Source organism: Lichenostomus cassidix, chromosome 9 (genome assembly GCF_008360975.1).
Source record: "Lichenostomus cassidix isolate B80296 chromosome 9, HeHo_3.0, whole genome shotgun sequence".
NCBI classification, from domain to species: domain Eukaryota; kingdom Metazoa; phylum Chordata; class Aves; order Passeriformes; family Meliphagidae; genus Lichenostomus; species Lichenostomus cassidix.
In genome coordinates this window covers 7,907,358-7,928,591 of record NC_139490.1, presented here as the reverse complement: position 1 = coordinate 7,928,591, position 21,234 = coordinate 7,907,358, and the positions used below count along the sequence as shown (strand labels likewise).

At 43.1% G+C, this 21,234-nt stretch overlaps 1 protein-coding gene and 1 long non-coding RNA gene across 3 annotated transcripts in view; one reads left to right on the top strand and one right to left on the bottom strand.

The window, feature by feature from the left end:
• Positions 1 to 6,267: 6,267 nt before the first annotated feature.
• MCF2L2 (MCF.2 cell line derived transforming sequence-like 2) overlaps positions 6,268 to 21,234 on the top strand; it is a 155,583-nt gene continuing 140,616 nt past the window's right edge. The window contains exons 1-2 of one of the 2 annotated variants that reach the window (XM_085069129.1): positions 6,268 to 6,656; positions 6,794 to 7,083. In XM_085069129.1, the coding sequence (XP_084925255.1) occupies positions 6,981 to 7,083 (103 nt within the window). In that variant the 5' untranslated portion in view covers positions 6,268 to 6,656; positions 6,794 to 6,980. Of the gene's footprint in view, positions 7,084 to 21,234 lie in introns of both variants that reach the window. The other variant, XM_085069128.1, reaches the window with a different exon arrangement.
• On the bottom strand, positions 14,251 to 15,633 carry LOC146433151 (uncharacterized). Its single transcript, XR_014853926.1, has 3 exons — positions 15,491 to 15,633; positions 14,782 to 14,836; positions 14,251 to 14,488 (listed from the first exon to the last, which is right to left on the bottom strand). It is a non-coding gene; the product is annotated as an uncharacterized LOC146433151 (long non-coding RNA).

Sequence of the window (21,234 nt, the reverse complement as noted above, 5' to 3'; positions counted from 1 at the left end):
CATGAGACAGAGTGACCTGGGAAGCTGCAGTAGTGATCCCCCAGAACAGAGCCTGTGGAAGTGAAAAGAGACTGGAAATGGTCTCTATGGCAACAGATGATCAGCCTTTGGAAAAGGAGATGCAGGAAAATATGTAGGCTGAAAATACATAAATCTGTCAGTGAGTCAAACCTGTAATGCTCGTCTGGGCAATTTAAAATGAGTTGTTTCCTCTCATCTGGCATTCTTCTATGGAAGAATGAAATCCAGATTGTAGCCTTAGGAAGAAATGCCCACACATATAATTACTGAAGTTGTTTTGTTCTAGATGAAAATGCAATGATTTTTTTTTTCCCCACTGTGATTATATTTGGTACTTCCAAGTCATGGTAACAAATCATTTCTGAAATCAGTTTCTTTCTGAAACTGTATAAAGCTTTGCTGTCTTTTTGAAGCTTCATTCTATTTGTTGGTCTCTATTCAATCTTCTATTCTTAATAAGGTCACCTCAAATGTACCTGGCATTTGAGCATTTTGTCAGCTCTGTATGAGCCTGAGGTTCCAATTCAGCAGTGGAATGTACCTTCTGCTACATTAACTGAACTTTGTAACACAACTTTTTGTTCCATTACCTTACAAAAGGTTTAAACTTCCAGAAAGGAATAATGAAGCCCAAGCTTCTCTCTCTTGCTCCCTGTTTTTCTGTCTCTTCCCCTCATATATATAATGAGCGAAAATTATGCTTCCTCTATTCTGTTGAATTGCATTCACTCACCACCTTAAGGCACAACAGATCAAACTCAGACAGTCACCATGTCCTCTCATTTGCTTTTCTGCAGTGTTTCCCATTGGAAAAGACTGTGTTTTATACCAGGTTAATCAGTACTCCTTGAGCTGACCTAAATGGGAAGCCTGGTTGCTTCCCAGTTGCTGTGGTTTAACCCCAGCTGGGAACTAAATCCATGCAGTCCTCACTTACTGTTCCTGTCCCCCTGATGAGATGGGGAGGAGAATCAGAAAAAAAAGTAAAACTTGTGGGTTGAGATAAGAAGAGTTTAATAACTGAAACAAAGTAAAAGATAATACTGAAGACAACAACAATAATAGCAATAATAATTGTGAAGGAGAGAGTGAAAAATAAAACCCCAGATGAGTGATGCACACAAAGCTGATGGATACCCAGCCCATCCCCGAGCAGCGATCAGCCCTTCCTGGCCAACTTCCCCTATTTATACACTGGACATGATATTCTATGGTATGAAATATCCCTTGGGCAGTTCAGGTCAGCTGTCCCAGCCATGCTCCCTCCCAGTTTTCTGTGCATCTCCTCACTAGCAGAACATGGGACACTGCAAAGTCCCTGACTTAGGGCAAGCTCTGCTTGGCTACAACCAAACCATCAGTTTCGTATCAACATTAGTCTCACACTGAATCCAAAACACAGCACTGCATCAGCTTCTAAGAAGAAAACTAACTCTATCCCTGCTGAAACTAGGACTCCAGTCTTATGTCAGCCATTTGCAGCTGTACAGCCACAGAATAAGGGTTCAAGAGCTCATCTGACAGAAAACCAGTGTGTCAGGGGGTAGTGACAGTAGCAGGGCAGGAGAATTGAGTAGGGGGAGGACATTTGTCTTTGTAAGTTACTCTGCCTGCTGCCCTGGAGACCTGCCCATGCCTCCGTCAATCTGGACCTCCAGTCAGTTGACATGAAAAGCTTCCTAGATCAGCTCATAGTTTTTTATGATGCTGAAAGTGGACGAGTGGCTTCCTTAAAATAAACTACGTAGAGTTTATAAAAGTAAGCTGGCCCTAAAAATTACAGAATCACTGTTTAACACCTTTGTCTAAAAACCAGGATTTGTTTTGAAAGAGGAAAGAGTTGAAAGAAATGAATACAATAAAAATCGGCACATGGATTTTTGTAAAAATTTAACAGCAAACATTTATCTCCTAACTTTTAGCAGTGGAAGACTTCTGTCAGAATTATGTAAGTGACACAGAGCAGACTAGCACTGGCAGTTTTCACTGTCCAAGCTGCATAAACAAGAGAAGGTTCAAAGCATGATGCCAAGAATGTTGAAGGTATCAGTGGGGTTTTTTTTTTTTCCCCCTAAGATACAAGAACTAGGACAGCATTTGTCTCAGCTCAGCTCAGGTAACTGTGGGATATGATCTCTGTATAAAAAAAATCATGGCTAAGGTGGATACTGCAAATAGGAAAGTATCCATTCCTTCTCAAGATGCAGGAATCAGAGGCCTGAAACTGAACTATCAAGTTTCAGATTTAAGACCAAAAGAAGTATTTTTTTTCACACAATGCATATTTAAATTGCAAATCTTGGTGCTACTAAATTTTATGGCCATCAAAATTATAAGTAGATTAAAAAATAGCTAGACAGATTCCTGAAGAAATAGAGTATTAAATATTATCATTCATATGCAGACTTAAGCTCAGAAAGTCCATGAGCTAGAAATCACAGCAATCTGAAAGGGAAATACTGGAGAGGGATAATCTCTTTAAGTGGCCTCTTTCATGCACTCTTTCCTAAAGGTATATTAGTGGTCCTGTTCACAGATGGGCCATTACACCAGCCTGTGTCAGGACAGTTGTTCTGGAGCACAGAAAGGGAATGATTGATGTAAATGATGGTGACAAAAAGGTTTATGATTGGGAAGGAAGGCAGTGAGAGAAGCAGAGAACTTTGCAACTCTGCTAAAACTAGTGAGTGTCTTCAGTGACCTCTTTTTCTTCAGAATGGATTTTACAAGCAACTGTGCTCCTTTTCAAGTAGTTGAAAAAGCATCTGAGGCAAAGCAGGTCAGGCTTTGCAAAGCTTAGGCAAGAGGCTAAGTGAGGGTAGAGCCTCAGGTGTTGCCAGGGGATCTGTGTGTTGGGAAAAGGTGTTCCTGTAAGTTTTGGCAGAGAAGCCCAGATTTGTCACAGGAGCTGACCAAGAGGGCAGTGGAAAGCTGAGAACAGCAGAGAAGCACTAGCACTGTGACCCTCTAAAAAGCTAAGCAAAAGCACTGTTGGCTGAAGTGTTCCAAATAGAATAAAAGTAAGAAAACTTAAAATATGGAGTGCTACTTTCCTTTACTATGTGATTGATGTTCCAGAAAGGAAGCAACACTCTGTGTGCCTTCTTTGTGTATGAATCAAAAAGATATCTGACTCACTTAACAGTTTCTTCTACTAATGGAAATGTGCTGCAGATCTGAGGTACTGCCATAGCCAGTCAGAAGTGGTGACAGTGTAATTACCTTTCCCAATTGTGCCAAAAGTCTTCTTGTTCTTCCCAGCAAGTAATAGAGCCCCAGCCTTTGATACAGGGATCAGCCAGTTGAGACACAAGAGTTAGAGGAAGAGGTATGACACTAAAGTAGCTTGTTTTCAAAGGAAGAAACTTAGTAAAGGGATTCTAAACTTCTCTGGTATTCCATCAGACTGCCTATTTTTCTGCTGTGGAAATATCTTCAGATGCACTCTGTACACCAGAAGGTTGTAATCTTGTTCTGAAAGGAGATTTTTGTGAAAAGTTGAGAGATGGGTGAGCTTGTAAAAGTTATGTAGGACTGGGAAAATGGAAATAATCAAGACAGTGAAGAAGATAGGCTAGTTTCATGGATGGATCTCATTTGGATTCTCAACAGCCCTTCAGGCTCAGTTGGCTAAGTGTTTTTTAGTGACAGAAGAAAGATATATAGCTATATAAGATGAAAAAGAAGAAAAAATACATTTTTTTCCCCCATGAGAGTTTCCCCTTCCATCTGGTCAGGCTTAGATCCTTATAAACACTTTTTGTTTGCAGCGTGCAATTTACTGCTTATTAAAATTGCTTACAATGCTTGGGCCTCAGCTGTTTGATTCAGGATCTAATAAACAGCTGGTGATTTGTCAGGCTGTCACTCTATGGAAAAATCAAATTCTTTTGCCTGTTGGCCATCATCTTAATAGTGGAACCATGGTGTTTGTGCAGCCCCGGATCCTGCTTTCAGTGAGATCCCTGACTGGAATGTAAATCATCATCCTCTGTACCTCTACCACCTGTTTACCAGCAAGGGCTTTTATCCTTCAGAGGGGAAGTCAGTATTTGTTATAGAAGTACTGGCTCAACTTCACAAAAAATCACAGCACTCGAAATTGTTACCATCCCATTGATGGACTAAGTTGCTTTGGCATCTTTCAACCATTTCTCAAGTGACAGATACAGGGCTTTAACTTCTCTTTGTGTCCAAGAGATCCCTATAATCCAGATTCCTGTTTTTTTCCTTTCTCAGCTTGGGTCTTAAACTATGGATTACCTGTGCTTTTGCAGTATTTTTGACTTGATTCAGTCCCTGTGGCTCTTGCATTTGGGAATTTGTAATGGCAATACCCACAATGAACAGCAGCCTTTTTTAAATTCAGGCACCACTGAATCTTGGCTGTGTAAAGAAATCATCCTGTAACTGGTAAAACTAGTGGAGTTTGCTATCCCATGGCTGTATCCTGCAGCCCAAACCTTCCCACCAAAATTTCCCCCTTTTGTTTATTATCACTCACATCATAAGGGAGGGGACAGCACCCTCAACTCGAGTGAATCCCATGTCACCTTGGACTGAATCCCATGTCACCCACCCCACAGTTTAAGCTGGACAGGGAGCAGCCACGATTAATTAGTGAGTCCCTGCTGCATCCTTTACCCTCTCAGACTCTGTGCACCTTGCTGATTTTCAGTGAACCTGTGAAAACTAATTTCTCTCTCCTGAATTGGATTGCAGTTGACTGACAGGTTCAAAAGTTATTGAAGGTGTGCTGGAAAGCTGAAAAGCAGATTAACATAGCACGAACTATTAGTAAGAGAAAAGGGATTTTAAAATAGCAAATGTCCACATCTGCTGTTACTGATGCTGAATAACAATGTTGGTATAAGAGCATATGGTCTTAAAATAGCTGAGAATTAATCTTGCTAGAAATTAGACAAAGGCTCTTAGTTATCCTTGATGTTCTTGAACAGCCTTGCTGTAGGAGTAGTGAGAGCAAACCATCTACATTGCTTTTCAGTGTTTATTTCATTTATGAATGGACTTATAGAGTGTCTGAGCCTGCAGAAAAAAGAAATCTGTTAAGCGTCTGGAAGCATGATGACTTTTCTAGCCCTGTGATCCTACCTGCCATCTGTGACCCTCCAAGAGCAAAATAAAGAATCCCAAAATAAAGAATCCCAAAATAAAGAATCCCTCAAAAAAATTATAGCTAGATGTCAGTCTGCTTCCCACATACTTTTCCCCCCCAATGATGGCATCTCTTCCCTGGTTGAGGGAATCCTTTTAACGTTAGTCAAGGTCTCTGCCCAGATGGGCAGTAAAATCGGATCTCAGAAAAAAAGGCTTTTGCTTTAATCCCAAAATGTTGGCACGTGGGTGGCTCTGAAGTCATACTTATGTTTTCAGACAGTTTTGCTGTTAAACTAACTGAAGTATCCAAGGAACCTCTTGGCATAGTTGGTCAGTCATCCCAAAATGAGGACAACAGCACAGACACTCAGACTGGCTTGTAGGTCAGCCAGCTGATTATAGGATTTTCCCCTCACAGAGGTAGATAAACCTTTTTGCTACACCAGGACAGCCACACTAACTGTGCTGCAAGACCTGGTGAACCCACAGGGGTATTTTACAGCTCCAGCTTTGTGCATACATGCTGACAGGTTCTTTGGCGTGCTTGGAAAGGTGGACTTAAGTAAAACTCTGTGGATGGGTAGGGATCTGGAGTTAGAGCTGAGCTATTTCTGTGGGAATAGAGCAGATCTTGCAGGCAGCTGCAACCCTTCTCTATGTTATTTCTTCCATTTTTGCTGTATAATGAGTTTTCCCTGTTTCCACAATTATGCTGTGTGGAGCTTCAGGTAGGCTACCAAGGATGAGGTGCAAAGAGGATGGAATGGAGCCATACAAGTCTCTGACTCGTCCCGCCCTTTCTCACTTCCTTGCCTGCATTACTTTCCCTCTTCTCGGATCTCAGGTGGGATCAGCAGCCTGAAGGGCTGGTGAAGCTTGCCCGTTGTTCAGCAGCCCGTTGTCCCATGGCAGCCACGCACCCGGGCAAGGCTCAGCTGTGTCGCAGGCACCTAGGGGCACCTGCTCCCCCCAGACCTGCTCTGGCCACTGAAGGCCACCTGTGCCTGCCTGCCCACGGGCACGGCTGAGCTCCGTGGCCATGATCGCAGGTGAGCCCTGCCCAACAAACATCCACGGCTGTTTAATTCACCCTTGTACACGTGCAGCTGGAGAGGGTTCCTGTGGGGCTTGGGAAGGATCCCAGGGGTCCTGTCCATGCAGGTGGCCATAAAACCTCTGGCCACAACACACCGAAAAAGCCCAGTGCCCCCCTCCCCCTCCATGAAAGCGGTGGCCCCGCAGGCAGGGGCTGGGAAGGGGGGTTGGGGGAAGGTCTCTGGGGACATGGCGGGGTTCCACTCAACGACAGCCTGCAAGGCACTCGGGCCCGAGGGGGTGCACCGGAGGCTGTGAGCGTGTTGTTCTGCACTCCCAGGCACGCTAGTGAAGGGAGCGTCGCAGAGCAGCTGCGGCTGTTAGAGCTCTCCTGCCAGCTCCACTCCTCCCGATGCCATTCCTACCTCCAGGATTTTTCCCTGACTCGCAGCATCACCATCCAAAAGTCTCCCTGGAGGAAGGTATCTGCTTGCTGGTTTGTCTCTTTATCCTTTGCCTCATCCGCGGGAGAGGGGAGAAAAAAAGCCATAAGCAATCAACTCGCCTGCCTCTTTCCCCTTTTATATTTCCCCCCTCCTGCTCCCTTCCTTCTGTCAAGGGGGGAAAATCCCCGCCTGGAAGGAGCTTTTCATGGTCCATGCATGGATGGCAGCAGATTGGAAGAGGTGAGCAGCCGACAGAAGATGTGAGAGCTGGAAGGGCCGTGCCGTGGGAGTGGTCCTTGCTTTGTGTGCAAGTGAGGCAGTGAGTGTGCAGCCTCCCACTCTGGGTGCATCTTTTTTTGGATGCTGTGTAGTTCCCTGTGTGAAATGCTTTTTTGGCTAAAAGAAGAAGAGATGTCACATCAGGAGCTCACCCAGCGACTGACTACGGTTATCACCCATGTGGGTAAGGCATCCTTATTTTTCTTACTACATTTGTGTGGATTCGGGGGCCCTGTTCCTCAGGAGGTGCTGCTGCCTTTGTGTGACAATATCACACCTGTGTGTGAAATAGGAGCCATCAGCAGACTTCGAATCCCTGGCTTTTGGCAATTAGACAGCCTTGTGTTGATGGTTTGGTTTGTTTTTCAAGCATGTTTTCTCTGAAAAGCAGAAACAATAAGAGAAGAGTGTCCTACCTGTGAAGTGATCTGTGTAAAATACCCGAGTACAGTCCTTGCAGGGAGGTGGCGGAGAAAAGGGGGTGGTGGGAGGATGCTGGAGCAACAGCAGCGCTAATGTGCTGTGCATTTGTCTGTGAGACAGGAATAGTAGCCCATTCTCAGAGAATTTTTTCAGGGCTTTTGCTGTTTCAGGATTTCTGGAACGTGCTAGGACAGGATCTCAAAAGCTTTTCTCTCTGTCTGGCTTGATTTTACTGTTTCTAACGTTTAAATGCCAGTGAATACACGTGAGGCCCTATGCTGTGCATCTGAGCTGCATACCCACCTGCTGGCATTGGGGACTGAACGACAAGGAACTGATGAACCTGAAACTAGCAAGACAGTAGGAGATGCTGGCGATTAAAATATCAGCTGAGAAAAGCATTTGTGACCTTTTTTTGTTACCTATAGTTGAGTTAAATTAGATTGCAGCTGTGTTGCATCACATAAAGAGAAAATTTTTAGTTGAATTGCATAGGAGAAAATTTTATAGCTCTCAGTGTTTGCAGTGGATTGTGTGTTGTGAATGCCAAAGATGTTGTACAGGTTCCTGAAATGTCTTTGTCACTGACTTTGCTCAGTATGTATATGAAACAGTGTGACCAAAATTTGGCTTTTAGAGAATATGTATGTAAGATTTTAGACCAACATTATTCTTTGGTTTGATATTAGCTATAGCAGCTGAATTAAGTTTAAGAAAGCAAATGCAGTCAGTATCTTGCCTAAAGAAATAGCACAAAAGCAGATTTAAACTGAATAAAGTATTTAAGACCAGGCCCCATCTCTCCAAAATCTTTCCCAGGATAACCTGAGCAGGAGCTTGGTATGGGAGAGAGTATGATTGCCAGGAGAGCTTGCAGCAGTAGCCTCTTTGACCCAGTAATGCCAACATGAATTGCTTTGCATTTGTGCAAATTCAGATTGACATGAAGTCACATGAATTCACGTTTTTTTTAATGAAGATTTAGGATTCAATATGAGGATTTTTTTTTAAAGAGTATTTCAGTAGAGCCAAAAAGATTTGTGTATCTTCTGGTTTTCTTGTTAAACTCAATACAGGTCCCTATATCATTCATATTGAGAACCCTCCTTGGTATCAGGAGGGATCTATCAGAGGTAACATAGCATTATGTTATCTACTGCGTAATATATGATTGTCTAAGAGGAAAAAATTTTGGACACTAGAAATGTTGATGAACCTTACTCCTGTCCCCTTCTAAAGAAGAGGTTTCTGGGTCATGTGGCTGATGCTAGAGAGTCTTATTGGTTTCCTGGAGGTCAACCAGCAGGCCAGTCCTCAGGAGAGGAATGAAGGTCACAGATCATGGTGTTTTCTCCATTCCACACTGAGGCAAAAGCCTAATTCATCAGCTTCTATCCAGGAAGGATAATTCCACCATTTTCCCAGCCATTTGAGACCTACAAATCAGACCCTTCTTGTGGAATCTGTCTGCGTTTTTGTAGGCAGAGTTAATTTTTTATTGAATCATGTAACTGGTAAAACCAGTTGTACAAAAATGGAAGAAAGTAACATTAAAACCTTTGTCATTGGCTGAAGGAAGAACATTCTTTCCAAACCCATGATGATGATGCACCATGTTTATGAATCACATGTTGTAACATGGGTGCCATAGCTAAATCAGCAGTAGCTTATTGGAAGAGTAATTCCTGGGAAGCTGCAGGGGTCTCTTGTAATTTTAATGGGAATCTTTACAGCTCAAACAGGTGAAAGGGCTCTCAGCCTTAGCAAACTGAGGGGATCCCGGGCCATGTACATACTTAACAGTGTTCACTGTTTTTACAACAGGTATCACCCTCATATTGCCACCTGGACTGATGGGATTCAAACTGTCTAGAACGTAGCCAGGTCTTGGTTGGCAGCGCAGCTCTCAGCTCACCCAAGAGCAGGAGGGAAGAAACTTATTAGCAAAATTTGCAAAATGCCAAACAAGAACTTTATGGGAATGTTAAAAAGAAAGACCTTTATATTTTCAATAAAACCTTTATTGGGATCATTTTGGTTTGTGTGAAGTAATGAAACACCATTTTATTTTTAATGTGTCAATAAGAGTGTCACATAGTTAATTGCCGGAGGCTCAACTTATCTGTTCTGGGCAAAAGCTTTCAATCCTCATTAGCTGACTCATGTTGTGTTAGACAGTTCATGTGCTAGGTAGAAAAGCCTCTTATCCTGCTACAGACTTCTTACACGCAGTACCTGCCTCACCTGGGTCAAAATCAAAAGTTTGAAGGCATTTTGCTGCTCCACAGTAGCTCTCTTAACTCAGTACTTTTCTAGTACCCTGCAGAGTAGTGTATCTTCACAGTGTAAAACAAGAGGACTAAATTAGATCTCTTAAATAGGCCTGTGCTCCCTCAGCCTCCCTGAGATTATTCCTGATTGTCCTGGTGTGGGTGAGGTAACGGGGCCACCACAGGTGCTTAGGACAGGAGGAGTTTGTAAATGCTAGCATAGGCTTTCTGCTTACTATCTGAGATCTAGCACAAAATGCTACCCAATCATGTTACCAAAACTGCGTCAAGATTCTTTTTTTAATTTACCCTACTTTCGTTGAACTTGTTTGTTGGGAGGTGTTGGGGAAACACTCATCAATTTTGGAAAAAGTGTGTCCTTCGGGTAGGTGGGCAAGTGGCAGCTCTTCTGGGATGGGGAGGGAAGAGCTTTGTGGGGTGACATGCCTGGTGCTGACGGCAGGATTGTTTGCCTGTGGGAACAGGCGCAGCTCTTCCAGCCTGCAGAGCCCACAAGAATATGCTTTTGTGCACTCACTACCCACCCACAATTGGCAGTTGGCCCCCAGAAGTCTGATGCCAGCTTTGCTATGTGTGGGCAACGTTCTAGGCACAGTTGTGCATGCAAGCACCTCCACCCAGTGCCCCATTTTCTGTAGGTTTTTTTTTTTTGTAAAATGATTTTATAGTAGGATGGAGCTGCTACAGCAAATGTGAGCTGTCTCAAAAGGCCAGCAGCATGGCTCCTCTCTTGCTGATAAAGAATTCCACAGCACACTGGAGATGGGGTTTTCTTAGAGGATCCCCTTAATTCTCAATGAAGTTCTAAGGGCTCCTCCCCTTCAAGTGTTAACTGGACCCAGATGAGCTGACTGTCAGTGTCCCTGGTAGGAGAGGCACTGAGGTGAATTTGCAGAAAGTACTACCTTGCACAAATGTTGCATACAAGAAAAAACCCATACATTCACACCACCTTTCATCTGATTTTATACACTCTTATTTTTCTGCTCTCTCATTTTATGCAAAAAACAAAAAGGAATTTAAGCAACTTAAATTCTTCCAAATCAAAAGGAAAGTCAGTGACAGAACTTGGTAACTTGCTTTAGGACTGACGTCTCAGGACTTAAAATTTCTATCTGTTAACTATGGTGTGTCAATTCCTACCACTATTGGCTTAACAACCGGAGTTGAGGAGCTGTGTGATACCTGTGTGTGTGAAGACAAGCTGTGTTACAATTTGGGACAGGAAGTAAAGGATGATACTGCATCTACTTGACTGTGTGTGAGGAATTTAGGTCAGCAGAATGGAATAACCCGAGCTGGCACTTGTCCGAGGCTAATGGCTAAGCATCACAAGTCACAGAATCTGCTTTATGCTGCAAAGCCAAAAATAATCTAATATATCACAGCTGTACAGACAATTGCAATGTTTCTGATATGTGCCTATGGACATCAAGGACACAAAAAAGAGATATTTTAAGAAATTAACTTTTGAGGTACTATATCAAATAGGCCCTTTGCTACTCCTATGCAAAGGCTTAAATCAAATCAAATCCCTCTGTTTGCAGTATAAAATTCTTGCCTTTGTTTTAGAGCATTCATGCATTTCAGGAACTCTTTTCGAACCACTGATTCTGTGGCTCTGTCCTACTTAGGGGTTTCTGGTGCACAGCAAGGGGAAACTGGTCTTTCCATTGACCTCAGCACACTAGGTTTCCTCACCCAAAAATAGTATACAGGCATAGGAGGGGCATCAATCACTGCATTCCCAATGCAATATGACAATAGAAAACTGTGGAAATGTGTTTGCTAAATTTACTTGGGATCTCATGCTGACAAAAAATGTAGGTTGTAGTTTCCCCATTCCTACTTCTACAGAAAAATGAGCTTTGATCATGTTATCTGCATCTTTGCCTCTGTACCCCAATAAAACCTTTGAACTGTTGGCCAATTTTTACCAAATTTGGTGAAGTGACAATGGTCAAAAATATTGAATTCATGGGAAATATAAAAATGGTATCTGAAGAGAAAGATGAAAATAGGGAAGACAAGGGAAATAAGCTCATTCTATTAGACCTCAGAGATACCATGTGAGAAGGTGGAATGTGAGAGAGATATTAGCAATTTATCTTCTTTAGTTTCACAGCTTAAAAAAGCTACTTGTTTACTTTTTTGTTCCTAGATTGTGTTTATTATTTTTACCCCATTCTATATGGCCTGTTCTGTGCAGCTGTTTCACTTGCAACTGCATAGTAAGGAAATGTTTAAAAGTGTTTTGCTAATGCTGCAAAGTTTGTATCTATAAAAAGTGGAAACTAAGCTCTCACAGAAATCCATGGAAAATGTGAAGATGTGCCTAGTGCACTTTCCAAGATGTAGAATATTGCAAGTACCACAGACTTGTTTAAAGCCTGCATTCTAACCTGGTTTGTAGAGGCATTATGAGAAATAAAGATTATAAGAAATTGCTGTGAGTTGGGATCCAGAACACTGGTTTGTCTCAAGGCCAAATATTTATGTGATGGTTTGGCCTCATGTTCAGGTAGACAGAGGTGACTAAAGAGCTCCCCAGAAACAGTAGCATTCTTTAGGCTGCTTCAGTTTCAGGAGAGAACAGCTAGGAGATATTCCTCTTCTACATTCCATCTCTTACTTTAGATGAATACTTTTTCATATGGGATGTGATCCTGACATCCTTGACAGAATTTAAGAAATACCTTGCAGGATCCAGGTGTGATACTGTTAAAAGTTCTTTTAGGGCAGCATGCAGTAAAGGAACCATGCAGAGTCCCATATAATTGAAAGGCTGCTTACAGCCCTGTATTCTCATTTATTGATAAGCTCCCCAAAACTGGCTGTTACAGCCTGAGCTTTCATTCTCCAGCCAGTGAGAGACCAGGATGTTGGACAGAAAAGGGAATAGGAGTAGCTATCCACCATCTGCTTGCTGCAAGGTTTTCGCACTTTCTACTTACTCATGTTGTGATGGCAACTGTTGGAGACAGGGAGCTATGCTGGATGGAACTGAGGTGTGATCCAATCTGTCAGTCTGTAAATCACTCTCTCTTTCAAAAGCCTTCTCATTGCTGCTGTTTAATGCTACAGCAGTCTCCCTCTCTCCTTTATTTTCTAGCCTGCCTCAGTAATGGCTTGTAGGTGTTTGTTTCTTGGCATGGAGGAGTGTTTACATCTGAGGAAATTAGTAAAGGAAAGTCAGGTGGCAGGATCCAAGTTTAGCTGTTAGTACTGGTAGCAATGCCTATGGTCCCTTCACAGCTATGCATGCCAGGCACCAGGTCCTCTACATCCTTGGAAGCTCTACTGGCTTCTGCAGTTTCTTTGATAGTGCCTGAAACATAGTTGGAACTCAAATGAGTTGTTCCAAGATGCATGCTTCAGTCGGAAGGAAGTCTGTTTGCTGTTTTGGTCAGCTCTTCTCATGATTTTCCTGAACCCACCTATGTTTCAGGCCTGTATTTGAGACAGTGTTAGACCTCTATAGTTTTAGTGGAGCAGAAAGCAGGAACCTGTGACTTCCAGAGCAGGCTCTTGCAAACAATATATGGTATTTTTTTGTTGAGTCCTGGGACTTGTTTGTTTTTAATTTTTGGGGGTGGGGAGAGGGTTGGCTATCAAATAATTTTTGAAAAAGAATGAGGTAGCTTATGTCAAAAGCAAGGGATAAATGACTTCTTACAGCATCATTCAATGAGCTAGCCAGAATGTGGCACTTCGCCCTCTGCTCATAAACACTGCAGAGTATGCCAAGGGCTACGTGGAAGGAGGAAGTGGGAGGAATCTCAAGGGTGAAGGAAGTGCAGGAGGTTTCCTCCTGTGTGGGGTCTCTGAGTCAGGCACAATGAGAGATGCTGGTGCTGACAGAAGTCTTTACATGCTAACAGGGCAGGCAGTAGTGACCATTCTGCATTGCTAAGGCCCAAGCTTAAAAAGCAAATAGGGCCAAAAGGAGGTAGAGAGGAGCCCCTGTCCATTCCCATTTCTGTGGCAGAGGGGAGCTCAGATGGCCTCACTGGAAATTAAACTGAGCTGACATCTATCATGTTGCCTGGCAGGTCGTTAAATACAAGGGCCCTTTTTCCACCTCTTGCCTCATCTTTTATTTAATTCCTTTTTCTCGCCTTCCATATGGTGCCTGAATGCAAGAGTTCCCCTGAGAGGACATTTCCCTGGGGGAAAGAGGATCAGGATTTGGGAAGGTATATGCAGCACCAGGTCATCTCAATAAGTAGAAAATAAGCTAATCAATTCCATTGCTGTCACTCTTTTCCCCCTTCTGTACCATGTTTGAGGCCTCTTTTAGTCCTGAGGCTGGACTCAGCATTTCATCTAGGATGAACCTTTCTGAATGGGGCCCAGGTGACTGCTAAAATAATTCTGACAGGACAGTGTCTGGTACATGATACTAGTCCTGTCTGTATATTTTCTCCGGTTCTTCAGAACTGGGCTTGTGTTCAAGCATTTGGGAGAAGAGAAACCATAAATATTTTGTGTTAATGCTGTGTTTTAGCCTGCTGACCAGGCTTCTTGTACTTCCCTTTAGAGTTCAGCACAGTAACACCTGGATTTCCCCAGGTGGTCAGTGACTGGGAGAAATCTAAGCTCTCTACAAAGCTGCCTGATCCTGCTTACATGAGAAAATGCTGGAGAATGATGTGAAAGGGACAACATGGAACATGGATCATTGCTGATCAGTGACTCACACTAACCAGTGCAGCAGACACTGCCAGAATTGAAACCAAGGAACAGAAGGGAGACAGGGTGAAGAAGCAGCCAACTCTTACATGCATAGATGGAAAAACATCAACTGTAAATACCTTAAGTGATCTGTAAATCATGGCATGGAAGGAGGTAATGCTTAGGGAGCAGGAACCTTTTCTGTGAAGAAAAGTTCGTGAGTGTAGTGGAGGGAAGGACAGCGGGCTCCACTATGGCGTGGGGACAGATGTGTAGGGGACAATTGAGTTGAGATCACAGTATCTTCAAGCTCCACTGTCATGTAAGCAGAACATAGATAACATCTGTGAGCCCAAAAGCATAACTACCTCTGAGGAATGATTGAGCTCATGTACTGGAAGAGAGCCATGTCCAGCACGTGAATTCAGGCTGGTAAAGTCTGAAGCAACAGCATTCATTCAAGGGTGAAATACATTACATTTGTATGCACTTACCTCTTGTCTTTTGCAGTGCAGCATTGCAGAAGGCTGGTGCCTTTTCAGCAGAGGCCTGGAAGTAATTCTGCATTAATGAATTATTCTGAATATAATTCTGCATTAATCCTGTTTTCTATTAGAATATTTCCTACGGTATAGTAGGGAATGAAGCCCCGAACTGAGAGAGACAGTCATTAATTTCTGTGGACCCTAGGATTTCGTTTACAAAGCTGCTGGCTTCTGTCTCCATCTTTTCTAGCCATTGCAGGGACCTGACAGTACAGAACAAAATCCCCCCAAAATGGCCATAGGAAACATAGGCTACCAGGATCAATAATCAATGTTGTCATGAAATGATTGTGTATTTTGTTTGCCAGAAGAACAATACACACACACATGCACACACCAGCTCAAAACAAGCTTTGCACTTCCTGTGCATTGTATTTGGAGTGTTCTTGAAAATGCATTGTTACAAAATCACTGCTGTCATGGAATTTGAGTCCTGTATCTTTTAGGCAGTCAGGAGCTAAACAAGCACAGCCAAAGCACTGAGTTTCCATGCCTTCATGGAAGCTGCTCTCATTTAGTATCACTGCCTGCATCAAAGGCTTGTGGCCATGGTTTGGCTCCAGTATGAGGTATTACCATCTCATAGTAGCTCTCCTGTTCTGAGCACGGCGGGGGCTTGTTGGCCCCTCAAGGCAGTCAGCCAAGTCCTCTCTTGTACCTGTAGAGCTTCCCTGATTCCAGAGGTACATGAATGCAGCACAGATGAAGTTCTCTGAGGAGGACTCCGTTGGAGTAAGTGCAGGACTTACAGTTAATGCAAAGCTGACTCTCTGGAAGTTTAAACAGAGACACAGAGGTCCCTTTTGGAATGTTAGTCCAGTGTTATTTTGATTTTAAAAGTCACTGATTCCTGACCTGGATTACTCAAGCTTGGGAGTAAAGGTTAAATTTCTGCAGAAGCCAAAATCCTTTGAAACATTGCAAAGAGGTGATGGGAAATGATCTCTCATCAATATTACAATAAAGTGGCTCTGATCCAGAAAGGTGCAAAGAGCTCTTTATTTCTGTGTGAGTAAATGGGGAACTGCTGGTACTCAGCACTCCACAGGACCAGATATTTTTGTCTGAGTGCACTCAGCTGTAGCTGACCCAGCTGTAGCCCCTGCTGCAAATACATATAAGAGCTAGCACACAGTTGGCACCTACTGTCAGTATTGTCCTGGGTTCACGTGGGGATCCTGAGTTAGTTTGTCATAGCTCAAGGAAAGCTAAGCTGAGAGGATCTCGAGTCAGATTCTGCACATTGGTGAGCGCAGCTTGTAATCTCTGTGCTTCCAGGTACCTCCATCTGTGTCTCAAAGATCTTGGATGGCAACCAGTAGCTCTTATCCTGTTTATGCAGCCACCCATATCACCTAATATATAAGCACCCCAATAGTACAATAGTACTACAGTGGGGCTGTCATAGTATCAATCCATATATTAACACCATATGTTACAGAATTCATATGAGAAAGGCTGGATCTGCCACTTCCACTGTGCAGACTGTTGCCCAGGGCAACGAGATATGAGGGGCTGCAAACCATTTAGCTCTTGCTTCCTCTGCATGACCGGGAGCTGTGTGATTTCCAGTTTCCCTTGGGCAATGAATTGTCTACAGCTGGCCCCAAATACAAGAGCTGTTATCTGCAGTTCCGAGACATAAATACAAGACAAACAATGCTGATGTACAGCATTGTGGGCTGCCTGGCAACAGCTGCTGATAGCATCTGACTCTCCTCATACATGCCTTGAGCTCCAGAGATTTTGTAGGAGTAACTCACGTTGTACATTGGACAACCACTTCAGTTTCAATGAGAAGTGAAGAAAATCTGAAACCAGAGAGGGTATCTTTCAGTATTTCAATAGAGTGATTTTTGCCTTCAAATTCCAAGACCTTTAAGGTAGTAGCCATATTTCCCTATAGGTAGGGAATTAGCCCACAGTTACTGGCATCTCCATTTATTATTATTGCAATATCTCCAGTTTAGTTATGACTTTCTAAGGATGTGCACATGCTGACAGGTATCGAGAAAACAACTGCGGCAAACACATGCAGCTCTAGTAGCAATGAAAAACAGAAATGAGATTATTTGGATGTGAGAAGTTTGAACATGCTGCCTCTTCATGGTACATGTTACAACTTTAATGCTTCAAATGCTTTTTTTTTTGTATGGGTTTCATATTCTAACAGAATTGCTGTGGCTAGAATTACTATCAGGAGAGTTTGCTCTTGTTATCAATCAATAATCCTTCACCTAACAAAGGATGACTATAAATATTTCCCCCCTTTGAGTCTGAAGTTCACTGATATCCATTACACTGTGGTTCAGAGTTCTCTGAAGCTGCGGCTTAATTTTTGAAGGGATCAATATTGGTGTTTGCAGCATAAAAGCCAAAGCTGATGGCATACATAGGAGCCATACTATTGATCTTGCAATATCCAGAGAAAAAGGTTATTTCAAACTGAAATAGCTGTGGCCTTAGCATGACCCTGGGCTGTAGGCAGGTGCATAACTGATCAGAGAGCTCCCAGCAATTACATGGCACTTGTTGGTGCAGGAAGGTTGCTGGGAAAACCTGCTTAATCCTTTTTGTTGTGATCAGCTTATTTTGTGAAAACAGGCTTCCTATTTTTTTAAAGGAGAGATTCAAAGCTATTCTCACCATTTCATCTGTCTCAGATCTAGTATCTCCTCCCCCTCCACACTGAGGAAACCAGGAGAGGTTTAACAGTTGGCTTTGAAGTCACAGTTCAGTTTGAGGTAAACTTTTAATAATTTTTGTGAATAGCTTATAAAATCCATCTTCCTGGTTTTGTTTTCTACTGGGGGAGAATGCAGTTTCAGCAATGTGCAATTGTCATTTTGGATCATGTTAAATTGCACTCTGGCTATACAGCAGAGCCTTGTGCATAATTTTATCTTGAATGGGAGCAGAGAGCTGGCAGCAAGTGCCCTGTGAGGAGCAGAACTGGTTGGACAGAGAAAAGATGAGCTTGTCGGTGATATTTTGTGCCCATTCTTCCCCAGTATCTGCAACATCAGCTCTGTACAGGCCACACTGCCTGTCCCACTCTCCCCCTCAGAGCTGAGATGTCACCACCATGCGAGGTTTTCCCGGTCCAGCAATGGGAAGGAAAAATGAAACACAGGCAGTCATCCCCTGCATCCTCCTCTTTCCAGCAGGATAGCGGAGCAGAGCTGCTGCCTGGGGAGGGGATGTGTGAGTGTGCTGGTCTCGGGGAGCAGCTGTGCCAGAGCAGCCTTGTCTGCCGCGGGGGAAAGGGCAGCAGAGGGCACAGCAGCGCCGTTTGGCACTGCAGTTTCCACTGCCCCAGGCCGTCAAGGGTAGAGTCAGACCTTTGTCGGATCAGCTGGGAGGCAGGAGGTTACAGAGCTGGGCAGAGGAGTCTCTCTCCTTCAAGCCCCTTCTGCAGGAGATGTTCTAGCGCTGCCGGGTTGGGTACCCGGGAGCTGCTCTCGGTTGCCGGAGAGATCCAGGCGCTCCCAGCGCCTCCTGTTTGCGGAGGAGCCGCTGGAGGGCGCGGGAGGGGGAAGCATTCCCTGCCCAAGCCCCGCAGGCACGGCGCATCTCCCCGCTCCTGTGGCAACAGCATCACATGCAAAGTACCGACAGCACGAGTTCGGAGGGAGCCGAGGTCTCCAGAGATAAATAGCCTATGAGATGGGGCTGAACCTTTGAAAATTGGGGTACAGAAGGTCTTTATTTAAGCTTTTCATTGAAACTGGTTTATACTATAGGAGGACATCACTTTACATGTGTGTTATTCTTGATCTTTTTAGGAACAATAGTTTAAGTTTTACATAAAGCCCATTTTCCTATTTAGGAGTAAACACATCCATTTATTTTAACCTGAAGAAAAGATAGGAAAGTCTAATCTTACAACAGACTCTGTTTCAGCAAATGTGAGAATCTATTGTGATTTTGATCACTTAATTAAACACTACAGAAGCTATTAAAAGTCTTAAACATATGCCAGCAAGTACAAAAATTAGGAATATGCCTTACAGAAAAATAAGACTGGCATTAGTATATTTGTTCTCACCCTGCAGAGAGCTGTCCTGCCATACTTGAGCAAAGATGGAAACATTCAAATGATATATGAAGTGTAAATTAATCTAACAAGTCTAAACTTCAGGTCAGGAACAGCAGAGAAAACAGCTGAAAACAGCATTACTCGCAGCATAAGGGGAAGGGAGTGGGGACTCATTTAAATGCGGTAGCTGAAGCATTGGGTGGAGGGTGTGCTGGTGGGAGGCTCAGGTGAGAATGCTCTGGTAGTTCAGGATGACTGATGTACTCAGGACCCTGACTCCATGCTGCTGCCGAATAGAAAATATTTTCTCAATAGAGCCCACATGCTCTAAAATAACTCCCATGTCCACTGCCAGTGCGGATATTTGGGGTCAGTCTCTGAGCCTGATTTTAAAACTTCGTGTTAGCATTTTGTTTTTATTTTACCCAATTTGTTCATTCATAGTAGTTTCAGTTCAGCAGCCTTCACTATGAGACCTGCTGACACTGAATGTGTGTGTAATAGTAATTAGACTGATAAAAATAATATGGCAAAATCTTAATGAGCAAAACTCTATTTTAAATTCAGTGTTGAAAAGATGGGGATATCTACAAATGGTATAAAATAACATTGAGAAACGTTCTGTGTGCCATGCTTAAGGCTGCAACTAAGAAAGGGATATTTCTTGTTATGTTAATACATATGAATTTTCCAGCTTTTCTGTAGTAATTGCAATTGATCCTAGACAAACGGTATGAATACCTTGGGATTCAGTTCCCAGCTGAAGAATTTTTCCTTGCGCTTCATTGTTTGTATTGAGATTCTAAAGTTCAGTGGTGGGTTCTTACAATGCTTCTGATGCAATTAAAAATATTACGCTTTTTCTGTTTGTTTTACAATTGATTGGTATTCTTAAGCAAGTATATTTAAACAAGAGACATGAAAATATTGTGTAGAATTATGTGCACTTATGCTACAAGGGAGCAGCAAAGAAGTGGATTAATAGAGGGTGAAACCATTGTTAAGCAAATTCAAAGGGCTCTCAAGCCCATGGGAGATGTGTGGATATATGCTTTTAGCACATTCCTCCCCCTTTTTAGGTTTTTGTGGGGCAAAACTTTAGGCAAAATTATTCCTTCCCCCACAAGCCTTCTTCAAATAGTTCTCACGTGCATACTCAAATATATCTAAGCAAAAATATTATTCTTAAATTGTATCCTTTTATTGGCAATTAGAAAGGAAATAGTCCATTTCATGGCAGTAACAATTTCTCTGTGGTGCCAGAGTGCTCAGCTGAGAGTCACTGGAGAAGTACAAAGCATTATTTAATGCTACATGCCATGAAGTGAACTTACGCCTACTGGGACTAAGGTCTGTAAACGGATGTGGGATTTAGATACATTTTATTGAGTTAATCTGTGCTGGTCAGCAGAAAGCATTTGTAATGGGGTTTCCTGACAGACTAAAGAGCAATTTCTTATCTCATCAGAACACTGCACCACTCAGCTTTAAGCAATTTAAGTGTGTGGTGCTGCTGAAGTCAAAGCTCTGTCCTTATTTCATGTGGGCTGGAGGTGTAACCTTGTGCAGACAGTGCTCAGCACATCCCAGAACATGAATGCTCATAGTGGGACACTTGGAGTTGACAGGGAAGGTCTTCATGCATTAGTGTAATGTTGCAGAGAAACCCTTGTGCTATCTCCTGTAGGAAAAGTTTTCTCAGGTGCAGCTCTATATTGTTTCTGCGCCTGAAGCTGACTTACAGATCTCTTTTTTTTACTGTGTGGGCATACTTGCCTGTTAATATAGATCCATGAATCATTTTAGTCTTGATATGAAAGGAAATGAGGCTTTCATGCTTGTGCTTTTTCTATCCCAGCTGGCCCTCTTCCATATAATTTTAGCAGCTCTTGCCTGGTTTTGACAAAGGATTGAAACTCTTGGTTTCCTGTAAATTTATCCTATTTATGTATTCAGGATTGGGTATGGTGACAAAACCCAGTAATTGTGCTGGCTGAGGAGGAGAGGGAGAGGACTGGGGGTGTGCTTGTGTGTGGTGAGGCAACGTCTTGCCTTGCTGTGCCTGGAGTGTGATGCAGTGCTGCGGCTGGGGAGAGGTGAAGGAAGTGCACACATGATACATGTGCTAGCAGGTTATCCATACCTGAATTTTTCTGCTTCACACCAGGCTTTGGTAGCCTGAGCCTGTAGATTGTTAAATCTGTTCCAACTGGTGGCTTAGAGACAAAGCTGGGGTGGATAAACTGGGGTGGGAATGGTGCAGGGTGGACATGAGGAAGGAACAGCTCTGCAGTATTATGCACTGAGCAGGATAAATTCCTTTTACCTAGCTGTAGATGTGTGCAAGCATCCAACTGCCCTGT